Source organism: Dermacentor andersoni, chromosome 7 (assembly GCF_023375885.2).
Source record: "Dermacentor andersoni chromosome 7, qqDerAnde1_hic_scaffold, whole genome shotgun sequence".
NCBI lineage: Eukaryota > Metazoa > Arthropoda > Arachnida > Ixodida > Ixodidae > Dermacentor > Dermacentor andersoni.
In genome coordinates this window covers 147597671-147622504 of record NC_092820.1, presented here as the reverse complement: position 1 = coordinate 147622504, position 24834 = coordinate 147597671, and the positions used below count along the sequence as shown (strand labels likewise).

The following is a 24834-nucleotide window of genomic DNA, read 5'->3' as shown; positions in this document are numbered from 1 at the left end:
ACTCGACCTGTCAGTAACGTCGTGTCTGTTTTCACGCGAATAAAAAGAACTAAATGAGACGGCCAAAGTGAAGAGTATGTAAAATCTGCCTCCCCTTCGACGTATGAGTTCTAACCCGGAAGACGAGGCAGAGGTTATTGCATTCCCTGTCGGATCGTTCACTCCACTGCAGCTGTTTCCAAAGCTGAAGGGGACCACCATTTAGAGATTAAAGCTGCTGAGAATAAGAAGTCAGCGTGAAGGTGCACCCTGCGTCATGTTTAACACAATGGGGAGTCCTCCACTCTTCAGACAATGTTTTGGGTCGTTGTCTGCTCCAGCCGTTGGCCAGAAATGCATTATTTGCTGTGATTAACATTTTGTTTTTCTTGCAAGCTAGACTAACATTACTAACAGTGTACGTACGTTTGAACTGTTATTACCTCGCGCTTAAGTGTGGCATGTTACACTTCTTTGTTGTTAATTATTTTTCATTTTAATAAGCTTTCTGAAGCAGAAGAGTTGAAGCACCTGCTTCAACAATTCCACCTCATTGCTTGGCTAAATCCATATCTGTTTAGCTAAGACGAACTCCTCCTTTCCCTGAAGCATAAATTAAATGTGGATTAGCGGACGGTGGCACGTTTCTTCAGCTTTGAGCGCTAGGAGCTTTATGTACGGTGCTCCTAAATTGAATTACAAACACGAAATAACTTATCGGAACGATTTTTACGAGTAATTACGTGGAACAGCGACGTGTAATCGCTCGCTAGCCAGATTCCTAGCATGGAGTACAGTCGCTAGCGTTACGCTTTGGATCATTAATTAGGCCAATGGTATTAATTCAGGTGAAACTGGAAACAACACGATACACTGCAGTAGTTTCGCAGTTGTCCGCGTTTGCACTTATGAACACTGCGTGTGCGTCCTGACCGATATGGACAAATGTAGCTGGACACTGATCTGGACAAACCAGGTCGACTGCCACCGACACATCTATGAAGGGCGTCGGCGCGCCTGTCCGTCGTGTTTATCGTGGTACGCACGGAGAAGTCCACCCATCGTCGAAACACAGCAATGAATAAGTCGATCACGGAACAAAATCAAATGTGTTTCGTGTTAATAATTGGCCTAACCTCGCGTGCAGATAGACAGATGCATTTGCGATAAGCTTGAGCGGGGAAGAAAAAGTTATACGAGCGCGACTAATGACGCCATCAAGACTGGCCTCCGACGCCCTCTGATGAAGAGAAACAACTTCAAAAGACACCCCTGATTTATAGTCGTCTGCATCTGAGCATATTGCGCCGAACTAACAACTTGCGGAAGTCGCGAACGCCGAACAGCACAGCGCAAGGTCACGACCTTAACGTCCACGTCCTCTAATCGAACGAAGAGAATGAAAAAAGGGGAGGGAGGGGCGAGGTTCAACTAACGGTGTTCCCCCGAAACGCAGCCAATTCCCAGACGTTGCGACAGCGCACTGCGTCTTACTATCCCTTTTTTGTTTCTTTCGCCAGCGCCCTCTAAGAGCAGTTTTCATTGATCCGAGTTTGGCGGCCTTTACGGTGTTGCTAACAGACTCCCGTCCAAGACGACGACCACGAAATATGGAGCGGGAACGACATAAATAAAGATACGAGAGAATTCCCATCGCCCCGGGGTGGGGGGGCGAACAAGCGAGCCGGAGACAGCGCGCCGAAGTTGCAAAACCGCCACCGCCTAGCCGCATGAAATCGGAGTCAATGAGCGGTAAAACAAAAGGAGTAAGAAAACCAACACCTTCCCTCCCTTCCATTCCACTCGCTCTGCACCGTTGCTTCCACGAACGGAAAGCACGGAGGGAGGCAGGAAAGAAACGCGAAAGAAAAAAAAGAAAGGAGTCAATGAGCAGGAAAACAAAAGGGAGTCGAAAAAGAAGACGAACACCCTCTACCACGTCTTCTACTCCTCCCGTTCGCCACTCGTTGCGCATCGTACTTTCTCGACGAACGGAAAGCACGGAGGAGGAGGGAAAAAAAAATGAGGGGGTCGTAGCCCGGAGTACGAGAGAGAGAAGCAGGTGAAGGCGAGAGAAAGAGGGTGGCGGTCGCCGGAGAAAGGAAGAAAAATGGAGAGAGAGAGAGAGAAAAGTCGGGCAACGCACTTTCGCCAGCGCTGGAGGTCGCCGAACGACATTGACGGGCGACGAAGAACAGTGATCCCCGGCGGCGCGCGCTGCATTTTTTTTTGTTTTTTTGGCCCCGGGCCGATACCCTATGATGGGTCGCAAAGCCTTTTCTGGTCACTGCCTTTATTCCGACCCTACCCGTGTCTCTTAACACTTGGAAGCAAACGAATCCGTGCGTTTGCTTAGATGTGCAACTGTTCCGCGTGGGGCACTGATGTGGTAACTCACCCTAATATACACTGTTATAAGTAAATGAGATTGATAAACACCGTTATTGTAAGTGAGAGTAACTTGAACGTGTGAGGTTTTAACTACCAGAGATTGCACATTGGGTTATGAGGAACGTCGTCATGTGGGGCGGAGGGGTGCTACGGATTAATTTTCGTCACACGGGGTTTTTTAACGTTGGCCAAAAGCATGAGCGCTTCTTTATTTTTCGTCGGATTCGAACCCACGACGTCATAGCCACTCTACCGAGGCGGCTGGTAGTGACACTGGTATCGATTGACGCGACAACTAAGTGACACTCTGCACTGACAACTATGCTGTTACATTAGGATGTGAAGCGAACAGACTTCTGTAAGTCGAAGCACGCCAGACATGAAGAGTCTCGATTTACACGATGCCGGCGGCAAAACATCTTAACCGTCGAGTTCAGCTACTATTTCAAGAAGTGGAAGAATCGTATCACGAGACACTACCTCAAGCATAAAAGCCAATAGTACATCAGCACCTTTTGAACTGAGGCGAAGGTCTGATTAAAGCAGCTAAACGCATGCGAGCAGATATCGCTGGATGTCCGCGAGGTTTATAACATCAGAAGCAAGATACAAAGCTACGCTATGTCTAGAAGCCTGGCAAAGAAACAAGAATTGGTGCTGGTCAGTCAGCCTTTAGAGTCTGTAGAGGGATACGTTTAGTTAGGTCAATTATGCTTAGGGGACCCTCACCCTGAGAAGGAAATTTACAGAAGAATAAAAATAGGTTTAAGTAGATACATCAGGCATTGCCAAATCCTGACTGGGAGCTTACACCTGTCGTTAAAAAGGAAAAGTGCACTACCATAGCATTCTAATGGTGCAGACATACGGGGCAGGAACTTGGGAGGTTAACAACGGAACTGGAGAGCAAGTTAAGGACCTCGCAAAGAGCGAGGAACGAAACATGTTAGGCGTAACTTCAAAAGAGACAGGAACAGGAAAAAATGGCGCTGGGCAGGTCATTTTATGCGTAGAGCAGATAACAGGGAGACCACTAGAGTTACAGAATGGGTGCCAAGGGAAGGGGAGGGCTGTCGAGGACGGCGGAAAATTAGGTGGCGTGACGAAATTGGGAAATTTGCAGGCGCAAGTTGGAATCGGCTATCGCAAGACAGGGCTGATTGGAGATCGCTGGGACAACGTCTTCGTCCTGCAGTGAACATAAGGACAGGCTAACAATGATGACGTCCGCAAGACGCAGATAGTTAAAAAGGCATCAGTGACAGTCAAGCCGATGTCGACAGACACCACGCGACAGAAAGCACGCCCCGCGGCCATAGATCGCGTCGGTTTCAGCGCAAACGTGCATACATTAGCGTAATACGCACCGGCGCTTTTTTCAAGCTTAGAGTGAGTCACGCGCGATCACAATAACTGGACACGCACGCGGGAACCAGACAAGGCGAACGACTCGATTTGCGAAACGCAAGCCAAGGCAAACATAGCGCCGTCGATTTCACCTACGAAAACAAGGGTTCTCTGGAAGTCGTTGCGACACTGCTTAGCGGGATTGGCTGGCGCACCTGGCAACGACCGACCTCCTAGCACAAACACAACATAACGTAGGCGGCACGCAAATAATACTTAACGCGAGCTACAAGAAATTATAGTAAAGAAAGGCAGACTACGCACGTAGTGCTATATCCTAGCACGGCTGTCAAACTGCCAGTTTTCCAAAGCGCACGCGTGACACTTACTCAAAGGTAAAATAATTTTCAACGCAATTTCAACGCACGCATTTTGGAGTCTCCGGTGTCCCAACCGGCAAAACAAAGAGTAACTGTAACGGGAACTCGCGCCAAGGTTTAACATCTTGCGTTATTTCTCACTATACGGGGATGCATACAACGAACCGCAAGGAAGACCTTGAATTTTGCTGTTTCCCGACTGCTAGCCAATCGACGCGCTTACGCGGTAAACAGAATCAGCCAACTCTTCCCAGCCCCCCTCCTCCTCGGCGCCATAGACGAAAACACCCGGTTGCCTGACCCCGACAGTTTCACATGACGCGCGAAAAACAACAGTTGCACGAGGGAAGGCGGTCGCGTCTGGCGTACTTGCACGATACCGGAGAGAGCGAACTTCACCGAGCCTTCGCTTCAGTACTCTCCCCACCCCGCCGCCTCCACCTTTGTACGCACGCTAAGGTAACAACTGTTTCACTGTTGGCGCAACAGGTGTGCGACGATAGATCGGCACAAACGTCAACACGACAGCGTCGTAGAAATAGATGCTCGATTAGAAACGCGTCAACCTGCGTCTCCAATACGCGTCCGTGCGACGTCGAGGCAGGACGTCACGGCACCGGGCGCCTGCGGCAAAAGAATCGCGGTTGACGATCGTCTGCTCACGCCAGCGCGGTAATTTTATCACGCATCCGCGAAGCGTAGCTGATACGCCACCGAAAATGTCACCTGTCCTTTAGCTTGTTTGCAACAACCGCCGATGCGATTTGGAGCAAAGTTTTCGCGATGCAAGGGAAACGCAAATTGCACAACGGTTCGGCTAATCACGGGAACCTAAATGTATGACGGCATTAAATCGAGCTTTATATTCCAGCGGCGTACAAGAATGGCGACAAAAAAAAAAAAAAAAAAAGAAAGAGGCTCACCGGGATCCTTGCGCAGGACGTAGCCAGTGGTGCGACGGGTGTCACTCCACGGAGCTTCTTCGAAACGCATTCCTGTTTCGAGCACACCGGGTGTCACCAGAAGGGAGATAGAACTCAGTAGCTGCAACAACTCTCGCAACACCCACGGATGCGCTTTCTTTTTTTCTTGTTCTCCGAACACAGGTATGGTCAACGTCAAAGAAATATCCGCACGGACCGTATACAAACGCGTCGCACGTCAATAGAGCGCGAGAGAAAAAAAAAAGAAACACACACACACACACAGCGACGAAGGACGTTGAAGACAGTCTCCGCACGAGAAACCAGCACTTCACCGATGTCAAAAAATAAACGTGGAAGTTTTTTTTTTTTTTCTTCCCCAAACGCGGGGAGGACGTCCACAAATCGGGCCAAACTCCAGGGAAAGTGCGAGAGAGAGAAAAAAAAAAAGTAGGTGCGAGAACGTCGACTTTCGGTCTAGTTCCGCTTCACCACCGAGGAGAAGAAACGTCCCGCGGAAGTACTTATATCCGGCCGCGATGGGAGAATCTCGCCGGGCGTCGAACACGACGACGACGACAGCCAACACAGAGAGATGACGACTCGCGCAGCGGCAGCGATCCGGGAATGCCACGCATCACTCAGCTGACCAGCTGCAGCTGCCGTTCGACGCGGAGTCGCAAGCGTGCGACTGCGAAAGTTAAACTGCGCGTGCTCCACACGGGGGCCGTCTGCTGCTACGCGCACGGGCGGTTGTCTGCGAACTGAACGAATCTCCGCTCGGGCGGCGTGCCGTGCGTCTTTTCGAGAGAGAGAGAAAGAGCTTAGAGGAGAAGAGGCATGAGAAAGAGTAAGAAGAAAGAGAGGCAGGTGAGAAGAAAGGCGCGCGGAGAGAACGAAGCGGGCGAGAGAGAGAGAGAGAAAGAGAGAGTCGGAGAGACGGCAGCCCGGGCAGCCTCGGCGGAGCCAACGACCTTGCTCCGTTGGCACTCTGTCCGCGCGCGCGACCGACAAGGGCTGGGAGAAGAGAGGTAAGCCGCTGAGCAGGAGGGGTGGGGGAAGCTCCTCCACGCGGCTTTCGGAACGTCTCACGCACACACAGCTCCGTTGCCCGGGCGCCGTCAACGCTCGGCGACGGACCACTTCGGCGCCGCGTCCTTTCCCTAGCGTAAGGGTTAACGCCATCCATAACTTCTGCTCCGAGAAACAAAAAGGAGAGAGAGAAAGCTCGGCCGTAACGTAGCCTCCGAGATCGACGCCGCGCACCTAGCATTGCGTATTCTTCTTGGATGAAAGGGCCGCGGAGAGACGTGGCTTCTGAAATGGGCGGCGCGAGCTGCTAAGCCGTGGCCTCAGAGACCATCGCTTTCCGAGGAGGCGATCACGGATGGCATGCTCGAAGAAAGCCGTGTGGTGCCTCAGCTCGGCGACAGACGGCGCTAAGATCATATCCGCTCCCCCCCCCCCCCTCTCGGGGTATTGCTGGCACGCTTTTCATTGTTCCCGGTTTCATAACGGTTTTCCTCCGTCTCGGAGCGGCGGAAATAATTTCTCCGGTTCAGGAGCAAATGCCGACGTCCTTTTTTTTCATTTTTTTTTTCGTAAGCGCTAGATTTAAGAGCTGGGGCGCATCGCGAACTACGCAAGAGGACTCAGCGCTGCCTCTCAGAGGAGTGGGTGCGACCGCAAAGAACAATACATTGAAATCAGGATGACATGCCCCCACAATGAGGTACCAAGGGCATAAATTAGACTGCGAACAATTCCCAAATCACCCCGACCAGTTGTTCCATTTTCAGGTTCACCGGAACATGTGCCGGTGCTTTATTTGAGGTTAACAGAATTACAAAAAAAAAAACACCTGTGGCATTCGGTACAAATATACTCACTCAGCTGAAATACTCGAAGGGGTCAACAGTACTTACGCTAAACATCAAAACACATAACCGTCTAATTAACCAACTTTTACTAATTAATTTGGCGCACATATTGCAATGCACGAATTAAAGCGAACGCTTTCACGAAGTTCAAAGGTTACTGGCACTCTTTGGTTAGAACTGGCTTTTGCACGATTAAAGTAAATCAATCAATCGAGAGTTACTCCAACACCAATTCATTCTGTCGCAAACTTTGTGAACGCATATCTCGAAACTTATGCCCAGTGGCGTAGCTAGGTCGTCTGGCACCCGGGGCCCATGGGTCTTCTGTCACCTCCCCCCCCCCCCCCGCCCCCTGGGTTTAGTCGAGGAAGGCGAGGATATCGACAATTTCCGGAAGTCTTCAGACGTATATGACACACCCCCCCCTCCCCCCACTGGCCCCTTGCACCCGGGGCCCCCGGCCCCCCTGTTGCTACGCCACTGCTTATGCCGTTCTCAGAGCTCGTTCGCAGTGGATATGACTTTAAAAGCAACTGGCTATATACAATTGAAGTGATCCAATGAAAGAAGTAGAACTCAGCTACGTGTCGCTGGTGATTAAAAAAACACACACATTGTTTAACGATAACTTAGTACACCCCGTGTAACAGTGGCTAAATCCAGACTCCAAAACGTACACACTTGAGACTAATTCATGTTTAGTAACCGGCCACAGTCGCAGTTCCGCGTAATTACGCGTAAACGGGCATTCTCCACAGTTATTTACTGTTCGCCCTCGAATTTGTGCTCATGCTGCATTTTTTTTTTTTTTTTTTTGCCTGACAATCACAGTAACGCGTGTGCTCGCATCAGCGTACTTTGGCACCGTGGGCGGCCCCTCACATTCAGGCTAGATTTGCGTTCAGGACGGCATTAACGTTTCGCGCTTGAAATCGCAGGCTCGTCGCGGGAATAATCGAACATCGTTTCCTCCCCGCCTGGACCACAAAGGAAATGACCAATAATAAAAAGAAATCTGGATTCTGAGAACGCGGTGCTTTATTTTCTGTTCACATCTTCTGTTCACAACTAGTGCGGGAATTTCGAGGTGGCGTCGCCCACTCGTGGTTTGCTTTTTATTTTTAGACTTTTTTAGTTTTCTCAATTCTCACCTCAGGGCAAGGTTGTTGTTCTTTTTTAAGGTGTATCGTGGAAGCACAACTTAATGATACAGCTTAGCTTACTTTTCTCTTTAGCGTCAGCTTAAAGGCACGTTGTTACGCGTCCTCTAGGGACCGTTCTATCGCACAATCTTTTTTTTAAATTGGTTCATTAATAGCCGAGACTGAAATCCTTCAGCGCCGCGAACCCGTGATTTCAGTAGGCGAGCTTCGCCGCCACCACGGACACTCGCAACTTGTCCCTCCTAAAGCCCCTGCATCCACGCACCACCCAACCTGGTCGGCGGTGGCGCGTGGATGTAGGGGCTTTAGTCCCTCCTAGCCTCCGTAAGCGGCTTGGGTACGCGTGAACTAGGGGCCACGGTAACTGCGCATGCGCAGACACCTACGTCTGGGTCCTCTGCACCGAGGAAGAGGGAAGGGGAGTGAAAGTACTGCGACGGATGATGCTGATAAGAGAAGTGGTGAGTGCTTATGTACATGAGACAGTTCCCTTGCTAGAGCCCCTCGTCGAGCTTGGTGACCTGCAGAAACTTCATGCGTACCCAAGCTGCTTGTGTTCCCCTAACCTAAAACTCCCTGTTCCTTAAGGACCCTGCGTTCGCTAGCGCGCATTGCATGCACTGCGATTGTCAGCTCAATGTGGCCAGACCTGGTGAGGATTCGGCCATATGGCCAGACCTGGTGATGGAAGTATGCGCACCGCACCATATGTATAAGATCACAGCAAAAAAAGGAAAAAGCTTGCAGCACGAGTGCTACGGAACGACGTTGTAATCTGTGCATATCTTCTACACAAACTAAGTGCGTAAAACTACACGTGTAGCTAGATATACGTATAACGTGTGCTTGTACTTGTGTATTTAGTAGGTATAAAATCTCACCAGCTTGGTGCAATGTGACCGCAGTGTACTTATTGTGAGATAAGTAAACAACTTCCACCTGTTTGTGAAACAGGGAGAGAAACCGGCACCACACCTGTGCGTCTCCTCCAACGTGAAGAGAGAGAGAGAGAGAGCGCATAAAGGCGAAAGGCAGGGAGGTCAACCAGACGAGCGTCCGGTTTGCTACACTACACTGGGGGTAAGGGAAAGGGGCAATATAAAGAGCGAGAGAGGGATCAGTGAGTGCGCTAAACAAACGGGGCCAAAGACAGATACACAAGGACGAGCGCTTTCTAAGAACCGGTGCATCTTTCTTTGTCCCCGTTTGTTTAGCGCAAAGTTTCATGAATTCCAACTAGGCTGGCTCGCAGTGATTCTCCTTCTGCAACTACAAAAAAAAAAAAAAGAAAAAAGAAAAAAAGTTCCCGACCAACGATCCCTGCCTGAATTGGAGTGCACGTTAGCATTTGTTACGTTGTGTCAAAAAACCTTCTGAAGTCGAGCTGACCCCGACCGACCATGTCGCCAAGCGCGTATCCGTCAACCCTCCACATTCGAAGTAGGCATGACTCAGCCCCCAAGCCGACCCTTTGGCCATTTCCAGGAACTCGAAATAAACGATTTCGGCCGTACAAGACAAGTCGCCATGCTTTATCGAGTATTTTCTTTTTCAGTGCACCGTCTGGAGGGAATGACGAACCTGGAACACACCTGCCGACCGAAAACGTCCCACTACGCGGGCTGCTTCTCCGGCACAACTTCACCCCGCAGAACAAATGGCGACGTGGGTTTTTGACACTGCATTTTTTTGACAGGTCAAGCCGGACGCGGCTTGGACTGTCCTTGCGTGGATTCGAAGATTAGGCGCGGTCGTGAAAAAAAAAAAAAAAAAAAAACGAAGAGAGCGCGAACTGCTCGCCAAACAACTCGGGAAAAGGGGGAGTAGTCATCCATCAGAGAATGCCACGAAGCCATTGCAGGGTTTTTTTTCCTTTCAACGACACTTCCTCGCTCTCAGGTTTAAGCGGAACTAACTTGCTCATTCAGTGTGGGCACGCTGCGAACCCATGCTGTCTTCAACTGCAGGTGCGCACGATGACCAACCCTGTCCTTTGTTTTCGCCCCTCGAGACCGTTGCCGTAGCGTAGGGTAGCAAACCGGACGCGCGTCAGTTGGCCTTCCGTCTGCACGACTTCGCTTAGGGGACCGTCTCATAATGTTCACGGCGCGGGCGCACTTGCCCCGGCCGTCGCCATTTTGACTCGTCCTCGGCCATTTCCTTGTGTTGGGTTCAAGGCTATTGTGAAGAGTCGCTCAACAAGAATGCACTTTCTTTCTCTTTTTTTTTTTCACGGAGCTTTAGCGGAAGACGGAAATAGAGCTGCCTCAACTGCGCTTCGTTAGTTTCCGGCCAGGGTATTTCAAAAGTTAAGCCTGCTATGCCTTAGAACGACAGAAAGCTGAGCTAGTTGGTAAGGATTCATTATGCAAAAAAGAGGTGAGGCGTGCAGACAGGACACAAGAGCAGTCGGCGTTCGTGTTGTCCACTTCTCTACTCTTGCGTCCTGTCTGCACGCCTCGCCCCTGTTATTCCTATCGTCATTTGGACGACTGCGTTTATTATTATTATTTTTTTAAATGTCTGCTGTAACATTGACGAAGCTTAGCAACGCGTTTCCTACTTTTATTTATTTATTTATAACAGAACCCACAGCTCCAGTGTGGCATTACAGGGGGGGGGGGGGGTCATATAGATTATACAACAATCAGTACAAGTCATTTCATAATAAATGCAAAATAATTTACGTCACAACATATACATCCTGAGAAACACAACTTCAGAATATGTTATCTTAATGAAGAAAAAGAAAGATACATCGTCAGACAGCATTGGTCCTTAAGCACAACTTCATTCATCAAAAGAACACGTTATAACAAGGAAGAAAAAAAAATACATCATTAGACAGAATTGTTACAGAGTCCTGCGGTAACCTGTTCCAGTTCGAAATCGTCCTGGGGAAAAAGGACATTCTTAGCATTTCGGTTTTGCATTTTATTTCTCTTACCTTATTCACATGATCTAGACGTAAAGATACATAATCAGGCCTAAGTATGTACTTATCGCGTTCAATACCAGTTCTAGAATGAAATATGTTACGAAAGAACTTTTTAACCTGAGTGATTTTCTTCTTTCCTCTAATAGTTCCCAGCCAAGATTCTCTTTCGCACGTGATACGCTGAAATGCCTAGAGTAATTACGGAACACAAAACGAGCCGCTAAATTTTGCACTCGTTCTAACTTTTGCATGTCAACCTTTAGCCAAGGGTCCCATACAGTGCAAGCATAATCGAGGACAGATCTAACATTCGTATTATACGGGAGTTGCTTAGTTTCCGAAGGAAAGCTCTTTCTTCCGTCGCTTTACTGGTCGGCCGCCTTAGGCCTTTGTTGCAGGCAGCGTTTTTTTTTTTTTAATGTGTGCCTAAATATTAGTGCACGGGTCGTTTTCTGCATTTCACCTTCATGAGAACGCGGCCGGGTTAGAACTGGCGAAACCCGAGCTAAGCAGCGCAGCGCCACACCGTTGCCTATAAGCTAGCTTGATGAGTGAAGTGGTACACAGTCCACGCCTTCGAGTTCACCCGTCACAACGTATCACGCTGCACGGTTGAGCCATCTGCATATTTGAAATTTATGCTGACGTCGTTGTGGTGGCCTAAACCTTCCCTCCTGAACTTACATTTTAAAAGAAGAAAGCTCGCGTGCGCTGGAATGGCGTCAATTGTTGAAAATGCAGGTTCAAGTACAATGTGCATTCTTAACAGATTTTTTTCAAGTTACGTTTAGCAGAGATACCATCAGATCGGCGCAAGGCCACAGTTGTCCCAATTCATAAAAAGGGGCGATCACCTCACAGTGTCAAATTACCGTCCTGTTTCTGTTACAAGCACATGCAGCGAACTAATAGAGCACATTGTCGCAGGCTTTATTTATCAGTTCACCACAATGTCCTATCCCCACTACAGCATGGGTTCAAAAAGGGATTATCGACTTCAACTCAGCTTGTGTCAGTCGTTCATGAAATCTCTGAAGTACTTGACCCGTCCGGACAAGTTGGCATGCTCTTTTTAGATTTTAGCAAAGCGTTCGATAAGGTACCCCACGGAAAATTGATCTACAAGCTCGAGTGCATTGGTCTTCCAATAAATATTATATCACGGATCCAAGCCTATCTCCGACACAGGCAGCAGTTCGTAAAAATTTATAAATATTCTTCAAGTGTCCGTCAGGTGACTTCGGGCGTACCGCAAGGCCGCGTATTAGGACCGCTTTTATTTTTGATCTATATTAATGATATATTAGACCACGATGATGTGCATGTTAATTTATTTGCGGATGACTGTGTCATACTTAAAAAAGTAGCTTCACGAAACGATCACGCATGCTTGCAGAAGTCTGTTATCGCAATTTACAATTGGTGTAAACTTTGGGGCATGGAATTAAATGTACATAAATCAGTCTTGCTGCGAGTAACACGAAAAAAAGGAGCCTAGTATATTTTCTTATGTTCTAAACGACACAAAAATAACTGATGTTGAACAGTACAAATACTTAGGCGTCACATTCACTAACAGATTCTCCTGGTCAGACCATATTCCCTTACATGTTCAGCAGCTTTGCGCAAATTATGGTTCTTGAAAAGGAAACTTAAAAAGGCACCGATAAACACAAGAATTTTAGCATATAACACATTCGTGCGATCGAAACTTGGATACGCGGCGGTTGTACGGGATCCTCATACCAAAAACGACATCATGAATTTGGAACGTGTACAAAGAAATGCCGTTAGATTTACCTTTGGAAAATATAAAAGAGAGGATTCCCCGTCCTTACTAATGCTTATGAATAAAATCACTTTACTAGAACACAGGCGTAAAGTTAGTCGTCTCCAGTTTTTACATAACATCATAAATGGAAAAATCTGGCTTCAAATGCCTCATTATGTAACGCCTCTTAATGCACAAAAAACAAGACATAGACACAACTTTTCCCTTACGCCATTATTTGCTAAAACAAAATCTCACAAGAATAGTTTTATACGGGTACTATAAACGAATGGAATTCTCTCCCTGTTGATGTACTATAATCGGGGAACTTCACAAATGCGCTGGAAAACTATTTTTCACATAATATAACACAATCATAAACAGTATTTTTCACTATTTTTCTCGTTTTCTTATGTGAAATTTCATGTATTTGGTTATGTTTAGTGCCCGATTGCTGTTTGGCACAGCGTTTTTATCCACATATAAATTCAAATGTGCGATTCTTTTTGTTGTATTTATTGTGCTAAGGGAAGCATTGTGATTTTTGTAACGTGGCTATGGGCTGCATCACTTTCATGCACTGTTTATAATACATTTTTTTTTTATTACCTTTGTTGCATGGTTATTACCTTGTCAACTGTATTACCTCTCCTGCATGGGCCAGTATGTTGGCCTGCAGTATGAATAAATAAAATAGATAAAAAGCAAGTCGCAATGGATTAACAATCACAACGGCAAACACCTGTTAATCTATTCGCGGCCAAAGGTGTAAGGACCAAGCTTACCTGCAACCATGGCGACGCAGGTTTTGCTGCAGCTAGCTCGGCCTTCGATTCTGCGAGTTATACGCTGACGCCCGCTGCACCCTCGTCCCCAATTTACGATTTGCAATATACCGGACGACACCTGGTGTTTTTCCAAACACGAACTCTCGTTCACAGACCGAATTTCTCCCTCTAAGCTTGCATACGCGGGATGAGACGGAATTTCTCCCTCTCATCTCGTGTATGCTAGCTGCCAGGAGCGAACGGCGACCCCTCTTTCCACCACACTGTCTCCCTTCTGGGTTGCTGGACCTGAGTATAAAGGTAAGCGCAGCAGCTCCTGCAGTGCTTTTCGGGAGGAGGAGGGAGGGGGGGGGGGGGGGGCTAACGCCTAATGACAGCCGAACAGAGAGCTCCAGAGGGCATTGTGGCGACACCCCCGAAGTTCTCGCAGGAAAGGGGTCCCAGACGGCTCCCCTTCGTCCCCACCGCTGTACACGTTCTCAACTCTCACCCCCCCGACACGGCGTGCAAGACAGCGACCTGGCCTCGCCGGAGCTGCCACGTGTCCATGATGGTCACGCAGCGGCGCTGTGGTCGGCTGCAGCCTAAGCCTAATAACTGTAGCCGTCTGACCGAGGCCGTGCGCTGCCGGAGCCTGTTGTGAGTCATGAGTGCGGCTGTTGGTGCGAATGGTCCTACGAAGAATCGCGCGCAAAATCGCACGCCGTGTTTAATAAACCGCGATTTTTTTTTTTCCATTTCCGAGAGCTAAAAAGATGTTTTCTGTGGACGGTGAAGATTAAACCGGACAAGTGGGAGCCTACGAACTCCTTGTGTTTGTGTGTGCAATTTGGGAACGTGTTCTGTTTCTTTTTTTTTTCTTTTTTAACTGGTTTGTAACCACAAACGAATATTCAGTAAGACAGTGTGTGCGCAGTAAACTTTACATTTTCTTAGCGCGCGTGTTGACAGTGCGACATCGCGAAGAAATCGGCAGACTTGCGCAACCTCGCGGAATCAGATCAAATACCAAATGATATACAGTGAACCACAGCGAGCTTACGTGTAGTACTTCTCTTATTCGTCGCAAATTAACACGACGAGCTTTCTCTTCGTGCTGACGCCAAATGCTGTGCCAGCAGCGCGTTTATTCAGAGGCTTCCTTCTAAAAAGTAAGAAAGAATCCCGAAAAGGATAATTAATTCAGCGAGCAAGTTCGTACCCATTCACCCTGAAAGAACGCGTTCGCGAAGGTGACGACCTTCGTTGTACTCAAGCAAAGAAGTAGCGAAAGTGCTGAAGTCAATGACGAGCGCATCAACGGCACTGCTCGGGATGTGTGCAGAAACGCCCACCGTCGTAGCTTTCGTGTCATTGCCACAGGAAACAGTTCGCAAGTATGTAACGAGCAGGAAGGCGAGAAAGCCTCGCATTTTTTCCCTCTCTCTCTCTTCTTGAACAGAGATCAGAGTAGAAGTCATCTCTGAGTCATCCCTGAATAGTCGGTCGATGCATAACAGCTGGATGCGCGACCTTAGTAGAGAGGCATCACACAGGCGAGCCTGTCAACCAACTCCTCTCATCCAGGCTTCTTTGAAAAAGCAGGAAAAAAAAAAAGAAACATAGCCATATGAGACATCCCCTTCAACTTAAAGGTTCGTAGATGAATAATCTACTGCTAAAATGCTTAGGAGATCATTCCCAAAAAGCTTCCCTTCATACCTTCCCGTTCGGATAAAAAAAAAAAAGAAAATATTTCACACACGCACACACACGCACACGCACTTTATATATACACTCCTGACGTCAAGAATTTTTACAACGTCGTCTCGGTAGTGTTTTATTGGGCCTGAAAGGTCGCTTCGTACAGACGCGGAGAACGCATGCTTCCTAGTCGTCTTTGTTCCAACTCCTCTCGTTCTTCGGAGCGCTCTGCCTTTACTTAGAACGTCAGACATCTAGAAGGAGAAGCTTAAGGTATACAAAGACCACGCGTGACGTCACAAAAATGCGCTTCTCATAAAAATCGAACCCCTCGTTTTCCGTTCACGTCTAAAGCCCACGTATATCGCCCGACACTTTGGAAAATAATGACCATAAAGTGGTGTTATCCTGGAGATTCATTTCAAGTGCACAGGTCTTGCAATCTCACTGGCTAGCTACTACAGCTCGTAAATTGCAATATTTGCCGTAAAGAAAATAATTAGGAATTAGAGAATGCGTTAATTAGTTGAATGCTTGTTTCGATTTCTTTTTTCGTGCTAGTGATGTCAGCCTGTTCGAATAATCCAGGTCAAGGGCAAGAATTGTGCTACGTGCCACTGAGAATTCTTAAAGATCCCCGAAATTTTTTTAAATTCTCCACCCGTTATATATACAAGACTTGAAGATAGAATAAGCATCTTCGGTTGCCGCGAGGCCATTATTAAGATGTTGATAAACCTCTTAAACTCAACCGCCTGTTTGTTACGTCGACGCTTCTCGCGGCCTGGCCTTCCTGAATATAGCAAAGCACACACACACACACACACACACACACACACACACACACACACACACACACACACACACACACACACACACACACACACACACACACACACACACACACACACACACACACACACACACACACACACACACACATATATATATATATATATATGAATCTTCAGGATGACACCAGTTTCTAGATCTTATTTTCCAAAGTGAGGGGCGCAATACGTGCACCAAGGGCGGTCGTTACTTTTGTTTGCTTCAATGCATAAAATAACGTTTTGTTAAAGAACTAAGTGGAACAAGAGTGAATTTTAATGGATTGTTTGATGGTGCATATCTCCAAACTGGTGTCATTCTGTAAACTATTTCCAAGTAGATACGCCTTCCGAATTGACCAGCTACATTTCGTAAATTGCAATAAGTGCCGTAAACTAATTAATTAAGAAGTTAATTTCAGAATTTTGGTTAATCAGTTGCATGTGAGTTCCGATTTGCCATGCAAGTAATGCGCGCCTCTCCGAATAATCCTGCTCAAATCGTCTGTTATCTGGAACTCTGTTATCTGCCACAGGCGATAAAAAAAAAAGAAAACTTAGGATACGATCACCCCATATATACACCCGAAGAAGTATGCCGCTGCTGGTCAACCCAACTAAGGTTCAAAGCTCAACAGCCGTAGTTGAACAAGTTTGGATATCGCAATGTCAAAAATCCCTACAGCATGCTCCTAACATTTCAAATTACTTCGAAATTCCATAACCTATCTCAAGCTACAGCACGTGGACAACAAGAAAAGGAAGGTTGGGCGGGGGGGGGGGGGGAGTGTATGCACATAGAGCCGACTAAATGTACAAACTATATAAGCTAGGAAACTGTAGGGCGTCTTGCATGTAAATATATTTAAATTTTAATCTATTTAAATATCATCGCAAGGCTTCCGCGAAACACATTTGCGACCATTTCATATTAAGAATGCTTTCTCCGTAATTTACGCCGACCGCGATAATGAGACTTGTCTCTTCTGCGTTCGCGCTCTCTCTCTCCCCCAAGTCGCCGCCATCTTTTTGCTTTCTTTCTCGCGTGATTCGAGCGAAGTTGCAAGCGCACGTCAGACTCCTACACTGTAAAATAATTTACGCACTTACACTCTAAAAACAGTTGCACCCTTTGGGGTGTATATTTGCCGCACAACAATAATCGTCATCTGCCTTGTCCGCATTTCCTTTCTTTAACGCGGCGAGCCCGGTACTTCCCAGTAACGAACGGCATGCGCGTTATCAGCATGACATAGCATTTCCGACAGGAAAGTACCGAGCGCAGCGTTTCCAAGAAAGGAAATGCGGGCAAGACAGATGACGATTATCGTTGTGTGGCAAATATACACTCCAAAGGGTGTAAACTTTTCTTAGAGTGTAAAGCTGAAAATGGGTGTAAATGTGTCTAATTCACAACCTTAGGGTGTGTAAAATAATTTACAACCTCAAAAGTGAAAAAGGGTGTAAATGTGTCTATAACTCACACCCTTAGGGTGTGTAAAATAATTTACAACCTTAAAAGTGAAAAAGGGTGTAAATGTGTCTAACTCACACTCTTAGGTTGTGAGTTATATAAATCACACCCTAAATGTTCGAGTTATACACACATTTACACCGATTTTCACGTTTAAGGGTGTAAATTATTTTACAGTGAAGGGTCGACCAATCCTGCTCGAAGCGTGAGCGACCAATCGAACGCTTCGTGCGACGACGGCCACGCGCATACATGAGCAGGCGGTACGTTTGCATGCATCACACGAATACCACGTCGTAGGTAAAATGCTACCCATCTATCCATCCATCCATCCATCCATCCATCTAAAAAAATTAACGAATGCTTAAAACGAGATTAACGCCGGCAGTTTCGTGACCTTTGTTTACCGTTTCTTTATTCTGGAAGGCGGAGCGGGCTAGAGAGGTGATTCATTGCGCACAAACGCACACGCAGGCACACAAGATCTAGCCGAGTCACTTTATTCGGTTTAAGTTTTTTTTTTATATATATGAAGGTCATCGCATAAACAGATATCCTCCTCTTCGAGGAGCATGCACACGTTACTTTCCTATCTGTCGTCCCAGGCTGCATGGCGCGCCTGCGTGCGTGTGTTGTTTGTGTAAATGGGCGGCGGCAGCAGCAGTAACAACAACAACAACAACAACAGTGTTTAGAATGCAATAGACTTACGTAGTACTTCTAATTCCTTTGTGAGGTGGTGTTCCTCTGCGTTGTTCAATATCATCCCCTTTTCAGGCGAGGAGCCCCCTCCCCAACAAAGCGAACGATTGTCAGACGCCACCCAACCGAGCTTCCCCGGAATCTCCACTCCTGTTCTCGGAACGACAAGCGCCCGGCTGACAGATCGTCGCCGAGTCATTTTTTTTTTTCCAAAGCTTACTCCGAAGCGGTCTTCCCCCGACAGCTGACACGTGCGCGACTTCAAATGCTTCCGCGGGCGTCTCCTCCGTTCGCACACCTGCACGCCCGACAGCTGATGATGATGACGATTTATTGGATCCTGGCTGTCCGGCGTGCCCGCGACCGGGCCAGTCGGCTAGACCTGCCCGGTCCCGACGTGGGACTAGCCGGGTGCGCGACGAGTTCGCGTCCTCGCCGGACCTCCTATAAAGTTCTTAAAGTTCTTTCACTTACTCCCCCCTGGGGGTCTTGGCGCGAAGTTCGAAAAAAAGAAAAGCTTTGATCTTGCTTTTCCGAGCCTATCCCTGCGGGGCCTACAAAAATGGAGTTTCTCAATAATATGATACTTTATAAATGTGAATGGAGTGGACAAAAAGAACCCTAAAGAAATAAGGTTTGCATATCCTACGCACTGTAGGAAGCGATATAAGCGAAGCTTTCGGTGTTGTTTGCTTTCGCTGGCGGTACCTGACGGCAATGTTGACGGCATACGAGTCTAAACGTGATGTTTAAATGTTACCTCGCCCTCAACACTTGTGTTTCGTCCACGTATAGTACAAAGAACATAGAGAGACGTGCCATTCAGTCACTCATTCCTTTACCCAAGGGAGCCCAAATGAGCAACGCTATCTGATGACGCATTTTTTCTTCCTCCCGTGTCACGTCAGGTGAAGTGCCACGAGAGCAGACGGGTAAGATTAAGCACCCGTGTCCTGACTGCGGCGGTAGGGGGATCCGCTTGCACCCATTCCCTGCCACCCCTCTCTCCCTACTCCCTCTCTAACATTCTGACCGAATGATATCCTCAGTGGACTTTCTCTTCGTTTAATCTCTCCGTTCCCTTTTCCCTTTCCCAAGTGCACGGTAGCCAAACGGCCTCAGTCCTGGTTAACCTCCCTATCTTCCATTTATCATTTGCTCTCTCTCTCTCTCTCTCTCTCCCTACCGCCTCCCTGGGCTGTCGCTGTTGTTGCGCTTGAACACGGAGGAAAGTGCGGCAGCTCCTGCAATGCTTCTTCGGAGGGGGGAGGGGGTTTCATGCGTAGGGGGAGGGGGGGTTTCATGCCTAATTACGGCGTCCAGTGGGCATCTTGGCTTCCGTTCAGGCGCGTGAGAGGGCATTGTGGGCCCGCTCTATATAGAAACGTCGTCGACGTCGCCTATCTCGTCTCCCGCTTACCTACCGTGAGCTCTCGATCACCCACCGACGGTGGGTGGAAGGCAGCAGCAGCAGCAGTAGAAAAGTTGAAGGAAGAGGTAGAGAAAGCTTATCTTAAAAAAAAAGCACTGGTGTACCATGGATTGGGTGCTCGAGCGTTCGTACGTGTAGATAATGCATACACGAAGAAACGAATAAATAGAAAGCGCTAACGAGGCAACAGAATCTAAATGCTAAACAGCGCACTGAAGAACATCTGTATATGGCGAGGTATATATATGAATGCACGATTACATTTACTCGGTAGATGTAACCCCTATATGTCCTTATCCTTTAGAAGAAAAAAAAAAGAAATACCCTTTCTTCCACGGCGGAGAAACTGTGCGGCTCGTCTTCACATTTCACAGTCATTCACGGGAGCCTGTCGTCACTACAACTGAGGAAACATTCATAATAAAAAAAGAAAAACAAGGAAGAAATTGTTCGACGAATATATAAGGAAAAAGCCGCTCGATTTTTTTTCTTTTGTTATGCTTTACTTCCCGCACCAGCCTTCGCAAGTGTCGGCGTAGGTTGTGTACAGCGTTAAAGGGCCTCGATCGCAGGCTGCGAAGAACGGGAACGATAATTACAGTCGAATGTGCGCCGCGGCAGTGACCGCAGTGGTATTACAGAGTGCTCCCTGTCTTGCGCATGCGCACTAACGCGCAGGTGCACCTACGCACTTGGAAATAAAGCGAACACAAATCCGGGAATAGGTTGCGCAGGTAGCGACATCTCGTGATGGTTGCGATCAACCATAACGGGTTAGAAGCGTTCTCGTGCTGCCACGATTCTTCCCCTTACAAAAATAATAATTAAATAACAAAAAAAAGAAACTGCCTAAACCGCACGTGCCACGCTTATGTCGCGGCCGACATAACAACTTATTCCAACAAGACACTGTTTATCTTTAATAGGAAAAAAAAAAGGCCCGAGTTTGCGTCGTGCTGCGAACTTACTGCTACTGCTATTTCATCGTTCAACGCAAGTGATCGGAATCACAACGGCGCGCGATACCTGGAACGAAGCATAGGGAAACAAGTTATACGTTCGACATCTTTTTTACACGTGAGACGCGTTCGCCATGTTTCTATTTCTTTTATTTTTGTTTACACAGCTGCAGCAGAAGAGTAACTAATAGTCTCAGAACAACTCCTAAAGGGCGAATTGGCGGAGTTCTCTCTACATTCTTTCGAACAGAGCGAAATAAAGATTTGGAAATTGTAACAGCGCTAACACATGCAACCACAAAGGAACAAAGACGAGACAACAGTGCTTGTGTCTCGTCCTTGTTCGTTAGTGGTTGCACGTGTTAGCGCTGTTACAATTTTCAAATCGAGTATGCACCAACTCACTCAAAGAAGTTTTCAGGGAATGAACATATTTATATACGGGAGAGGAGATGTCCCACGCGTGTGGAGACGTGCAAACTGAATGACACGGGACAAACGCACAGGCATTTCATGGAGGCGCCAGTAAACCGAGAAATGCATATTTCACTGTCCCTGCTAAAGCACACACTAAGCAAAGGCAGACGGCCCTCATAGCGGCTATGAAAGCAAAAAAAAGCAAAAATTATGGTACTCAGATCATAGACAACTAAATAGTTACACTCTGTAACACATATCCTTTAATCATCAACTGCATAAAGGATTGCAAAACCCTTTCTCAAGTTAGGAAAAGAATGAAATTGATGCTTTCTTTTCCAGCCTCTTCTGCTTACAACTGCACCTTTCTTTTGTCTTGAGCAAGTGCAATTTGAATGATTTTATTACGTCATTGTTTCCGTGAGTTAGAACGATGTAATCCATGTATAATGTCAGACATAGGATAGTTTGTCATATGTAAAACAGCATGTAATGCTGAATTTTCACTGATTGCTTTGATCTCTCAATGTAGCACAGTATTTTGTCATGCCGACGTGCCGTCATGATGTGTGATATCCGAGGTGGAGGCCCTGTCAGGAGGCATTGTCGCCTCCTTTTGCCGCGCCTCGTGGACATCCTGTACCACCTATGTATGTCCAAATAAATTGAATTGAATTGAAAAAAAAACTTTAAGACGCCATTCGCAGGACTCATAATTACGATACTCTTTCACTCACAAAACATTAACACACAAATCGGGCACCGAGACCTTCAACCCTGCTGCCCGATCAATGGCGTCACGACGCATGCTTTCGCGCAAATGCTCTCAAGATCAAAATTTTAATTTTTTTTACAGGTGTGCACAGAGTATAACGAATACAAGCGCAAGTGCTTGTGTGCAAGGATGGGAATCAAGCGCAAGGGAAAAGAAGCTCTGTCTTTCCGGATGCGAATATGAGAACAAAAAGACAATAAGAAACTCGACAAATGTAACAAGGCCAGAATACACGTCAAGAACGAAGGGAGCGATAATAAATGACACAGTGTTGAACCGGGGAACGTCAAATCTGTATTACGTAATCTCCATAACACGTGCCGTATTTCTTAATTGCTTTATGGTACACAGTTGGTATCGGGTACGTAGTTAACCTGTGAAGCTAAGCGCTGAACCATGGAGCATCAAATTTGTATTACACAATTTCCATAACACGTGGAATTTTCTTAATTGCTTTATGGTACGTAGTTGGCATCGGGTATATAGTTAATCTATCACGCTAAGTGGTGCGCAAAACGTACAAGTCCTTTTTCTTTTGTAGTCACTATATTTTCTACGAGAAAATAAAATTAAACTAGACGTAGGATTCATTGATCTAGATCCGGAATATTACACAACGAAAAAAGAATATTTGTGTAAGACATACAACGTGAGCGGTTTAGCCACAGGAAGCATCTCAAATATTTTTCATGCATAACAGAACATATGATCATCGTGATATGCGGTTCCAGGAGTGATTGAAGCCCCAATTTTTGCGAAGATGCAGTAATTCTTCTTCTTGTATATATCGAGAGGTTAAGCCGGTCACGCCATACTTAACAATTGTGTGTATGTGACAACTTTATTAATTATCCTTCAATTGATGGCCTGCGTCTACGCCGCGCCGGGGGTAGCAGAGAGACCCTGTCTCTCGGTAGACACCTGGGCTTGCTGGATGGCCCAAAGTTGGTCCCGAAGATCTGACTGAACTATAGTCAGTGCGGCTCTCCACCGCGCCTCTAGTTCAACCGATGGGGGGGGGGGGACTGTGATTCTCCTCTGAACTATTGCACAATCACCGAGTATACGCTCTAGGGTGGCTCCTCTATCACCACATAATTTACATTTGGAATCAGGGTACAATTCCGGAAACATGCGGTTAAGATATACCGGGTTAGTTTAAGTTCTGGTTTGAAGGCGCCTCCAGTCAACCGCCTGAGACCTGTCCAATTCTGGGCTACGAGGTGGATATATACACCTCGCCTTTCTATAGAATTGGGTAATGTCACTGAATAATAAGAATCTATCCCTATCCTTCCGTTCCATCTCCTCCTCGGTCACAGCCTCCCCCACTTAATCGGGCGTGGTTGATGAGTCTTCGCACAACAAGATGGGCCAGACTCGTTAAGGTTGGGGGTGGCTTCGCATGCTGTATGGGCTGGGAACAAGCTGATTTTCTTATCGTGAAATTCCTCAGATGATATGAGCTTGGCTTTGCTGTTAGAATTCTTGCAGCCACAGCTGATATCCGTCCTCTGGCATAATTTCATATAGCCGATTGAAAGTCGCTAATTATGTATATATTTGGGACAAGCGATAGCCAGAGTGATGGCAACCACCTCCGTAACCTCAGATACCCTGGTTATGATTGAGTACGTGTGTATGCTTTCTTGCTTTGTATTAAATGCTACTGCTGTAAACGCTTGGCGATTTGAATACTCCGAGGCATCCACGAATAGCGCTTCCTCGTCATTGCCGTACTATTTGAGTAGAGATTTAGCTTTGCTCATTCTCCGGGTGTGATTGAATTCCGGGTGCATATTTTTGGGTAAATTTGGGATTTGAATCGCGCTTCTAATCTCTCCGGCCAACGCAACCTTGAGTCCTTGCTGGTTATGGTAATTAATTCTTAATTTATCGAGCATACTTCTGCCAGTCCGGGTGCTGGGAAGTCTTTCCAACTGAGCTATCTGCTGAGCTTCAATCAATTCTAAGGTGTTATGCATGCCCAGCTGCATTAATCTCTCAGTACTGGTGCTTTCGGGTAAGCATATGGCCTGCTTAAAAGCGCTTCCTTATGAGTGTATTGATTTTGTCCTTTTCTGCCTTGTACTAGTCAAGGTACGCAGCTACGCAAATGATGTTTACCTTAAACTTTTGCCCGCCAGTTTACCGTATGACCAAATCTGAACGAAATTGCATCTGAATCGACTTGCTACATATTCTACACGAACGTTCCAGGACAGCGCATCCTAGAAAATCATTTCCGAATAGACTTAGCGGCGAGAGACATCTGTGGGTACTGCCCTGCGAGGAGAAACCTGTAGTCCGTTTTATGCTAATCAACCAATTTGACGACCGCCAGCAAGCACCGGTCTCAAAATATATATCCTGCTGCCATAATACGCGCCTATACGATAACCGCACGCCGCCAGCAGTGTGCAAAAACGACGAAGCGAGCAAAGAAAGAAAGAAAGAAAGTAAGAAAGAAAGAAAGAAAGAAAGAAAAAAAGATAGGAAGAAAGAAAGACGTGCAGCTTTTCCATTCACTTCCATCACTGAACGTGTCGCGCTCGTGAAAATCTCTTTGTTCGCCAAATTCACTCGAGCAGTAGGAAAAGGTCGAAAAGTAAAATCTGACAGGCGACGAAGGGTAAAGAAAAGAAAAAGGTAACGTGCGCGATACAGGCACAATGCAAAGGGAACAGCGAATAGAGGAATAGGCAAAGCAAACGAACAAACAGCAAAGAAAGGATAGATAAAGACAGGAAGCGATCCGATGTCGCACGCGGCGGCAACATGGACGAAAGGGGCCGTGATCGGTATGCAATACGCAAAAACCGACGGCGCCAAGTGCCTGCCCCCCCTGCACGAGACAATGGAGAGGCGGGGAATCCCGGAAATAAGGGTTTCGCAGAAGCTGCGGAACTGGGGAGAAAGTGCCAAGAGACGGCGAGGAGCATAGAAAAGAATGAGCAAGTAAACGAGGCGCCGTTTCGGGAAAGGAGCACCGCGAGAAAGGA

General features: G+C 47.0%; 1 protein-coding gene across 3 annotated transcripts in view; it reads right to left on the bottom strand.

Annotated features, from left to right (window-relative positions):
• Positions 1-24834, bottom strand: part of LOC126533652 (ribosomal protein S6 kinase alpha-5-like) — a 284294-nt gene that overhangs the window by 135434 nt on the left and 124026 nt on the right. The window contains exon 1 of one of the 3 annotated variants that reach the window (XM_050180829.3): positions 5021-5780. The exons of the other annotated variants lie outside the window; for them this stretch is intronic. Coding sequence (XP_050036786.1) covers positions 5021-5090 — 70 coding nt within the window. The 5' untranslated portion in view covers positions 5091-5780. Of the gene's footprint in view, positions 1-5020; positions 5781-24834 lie in introns of those variants that run through there. 3 annotated transcript variants of the gene reach the window in all.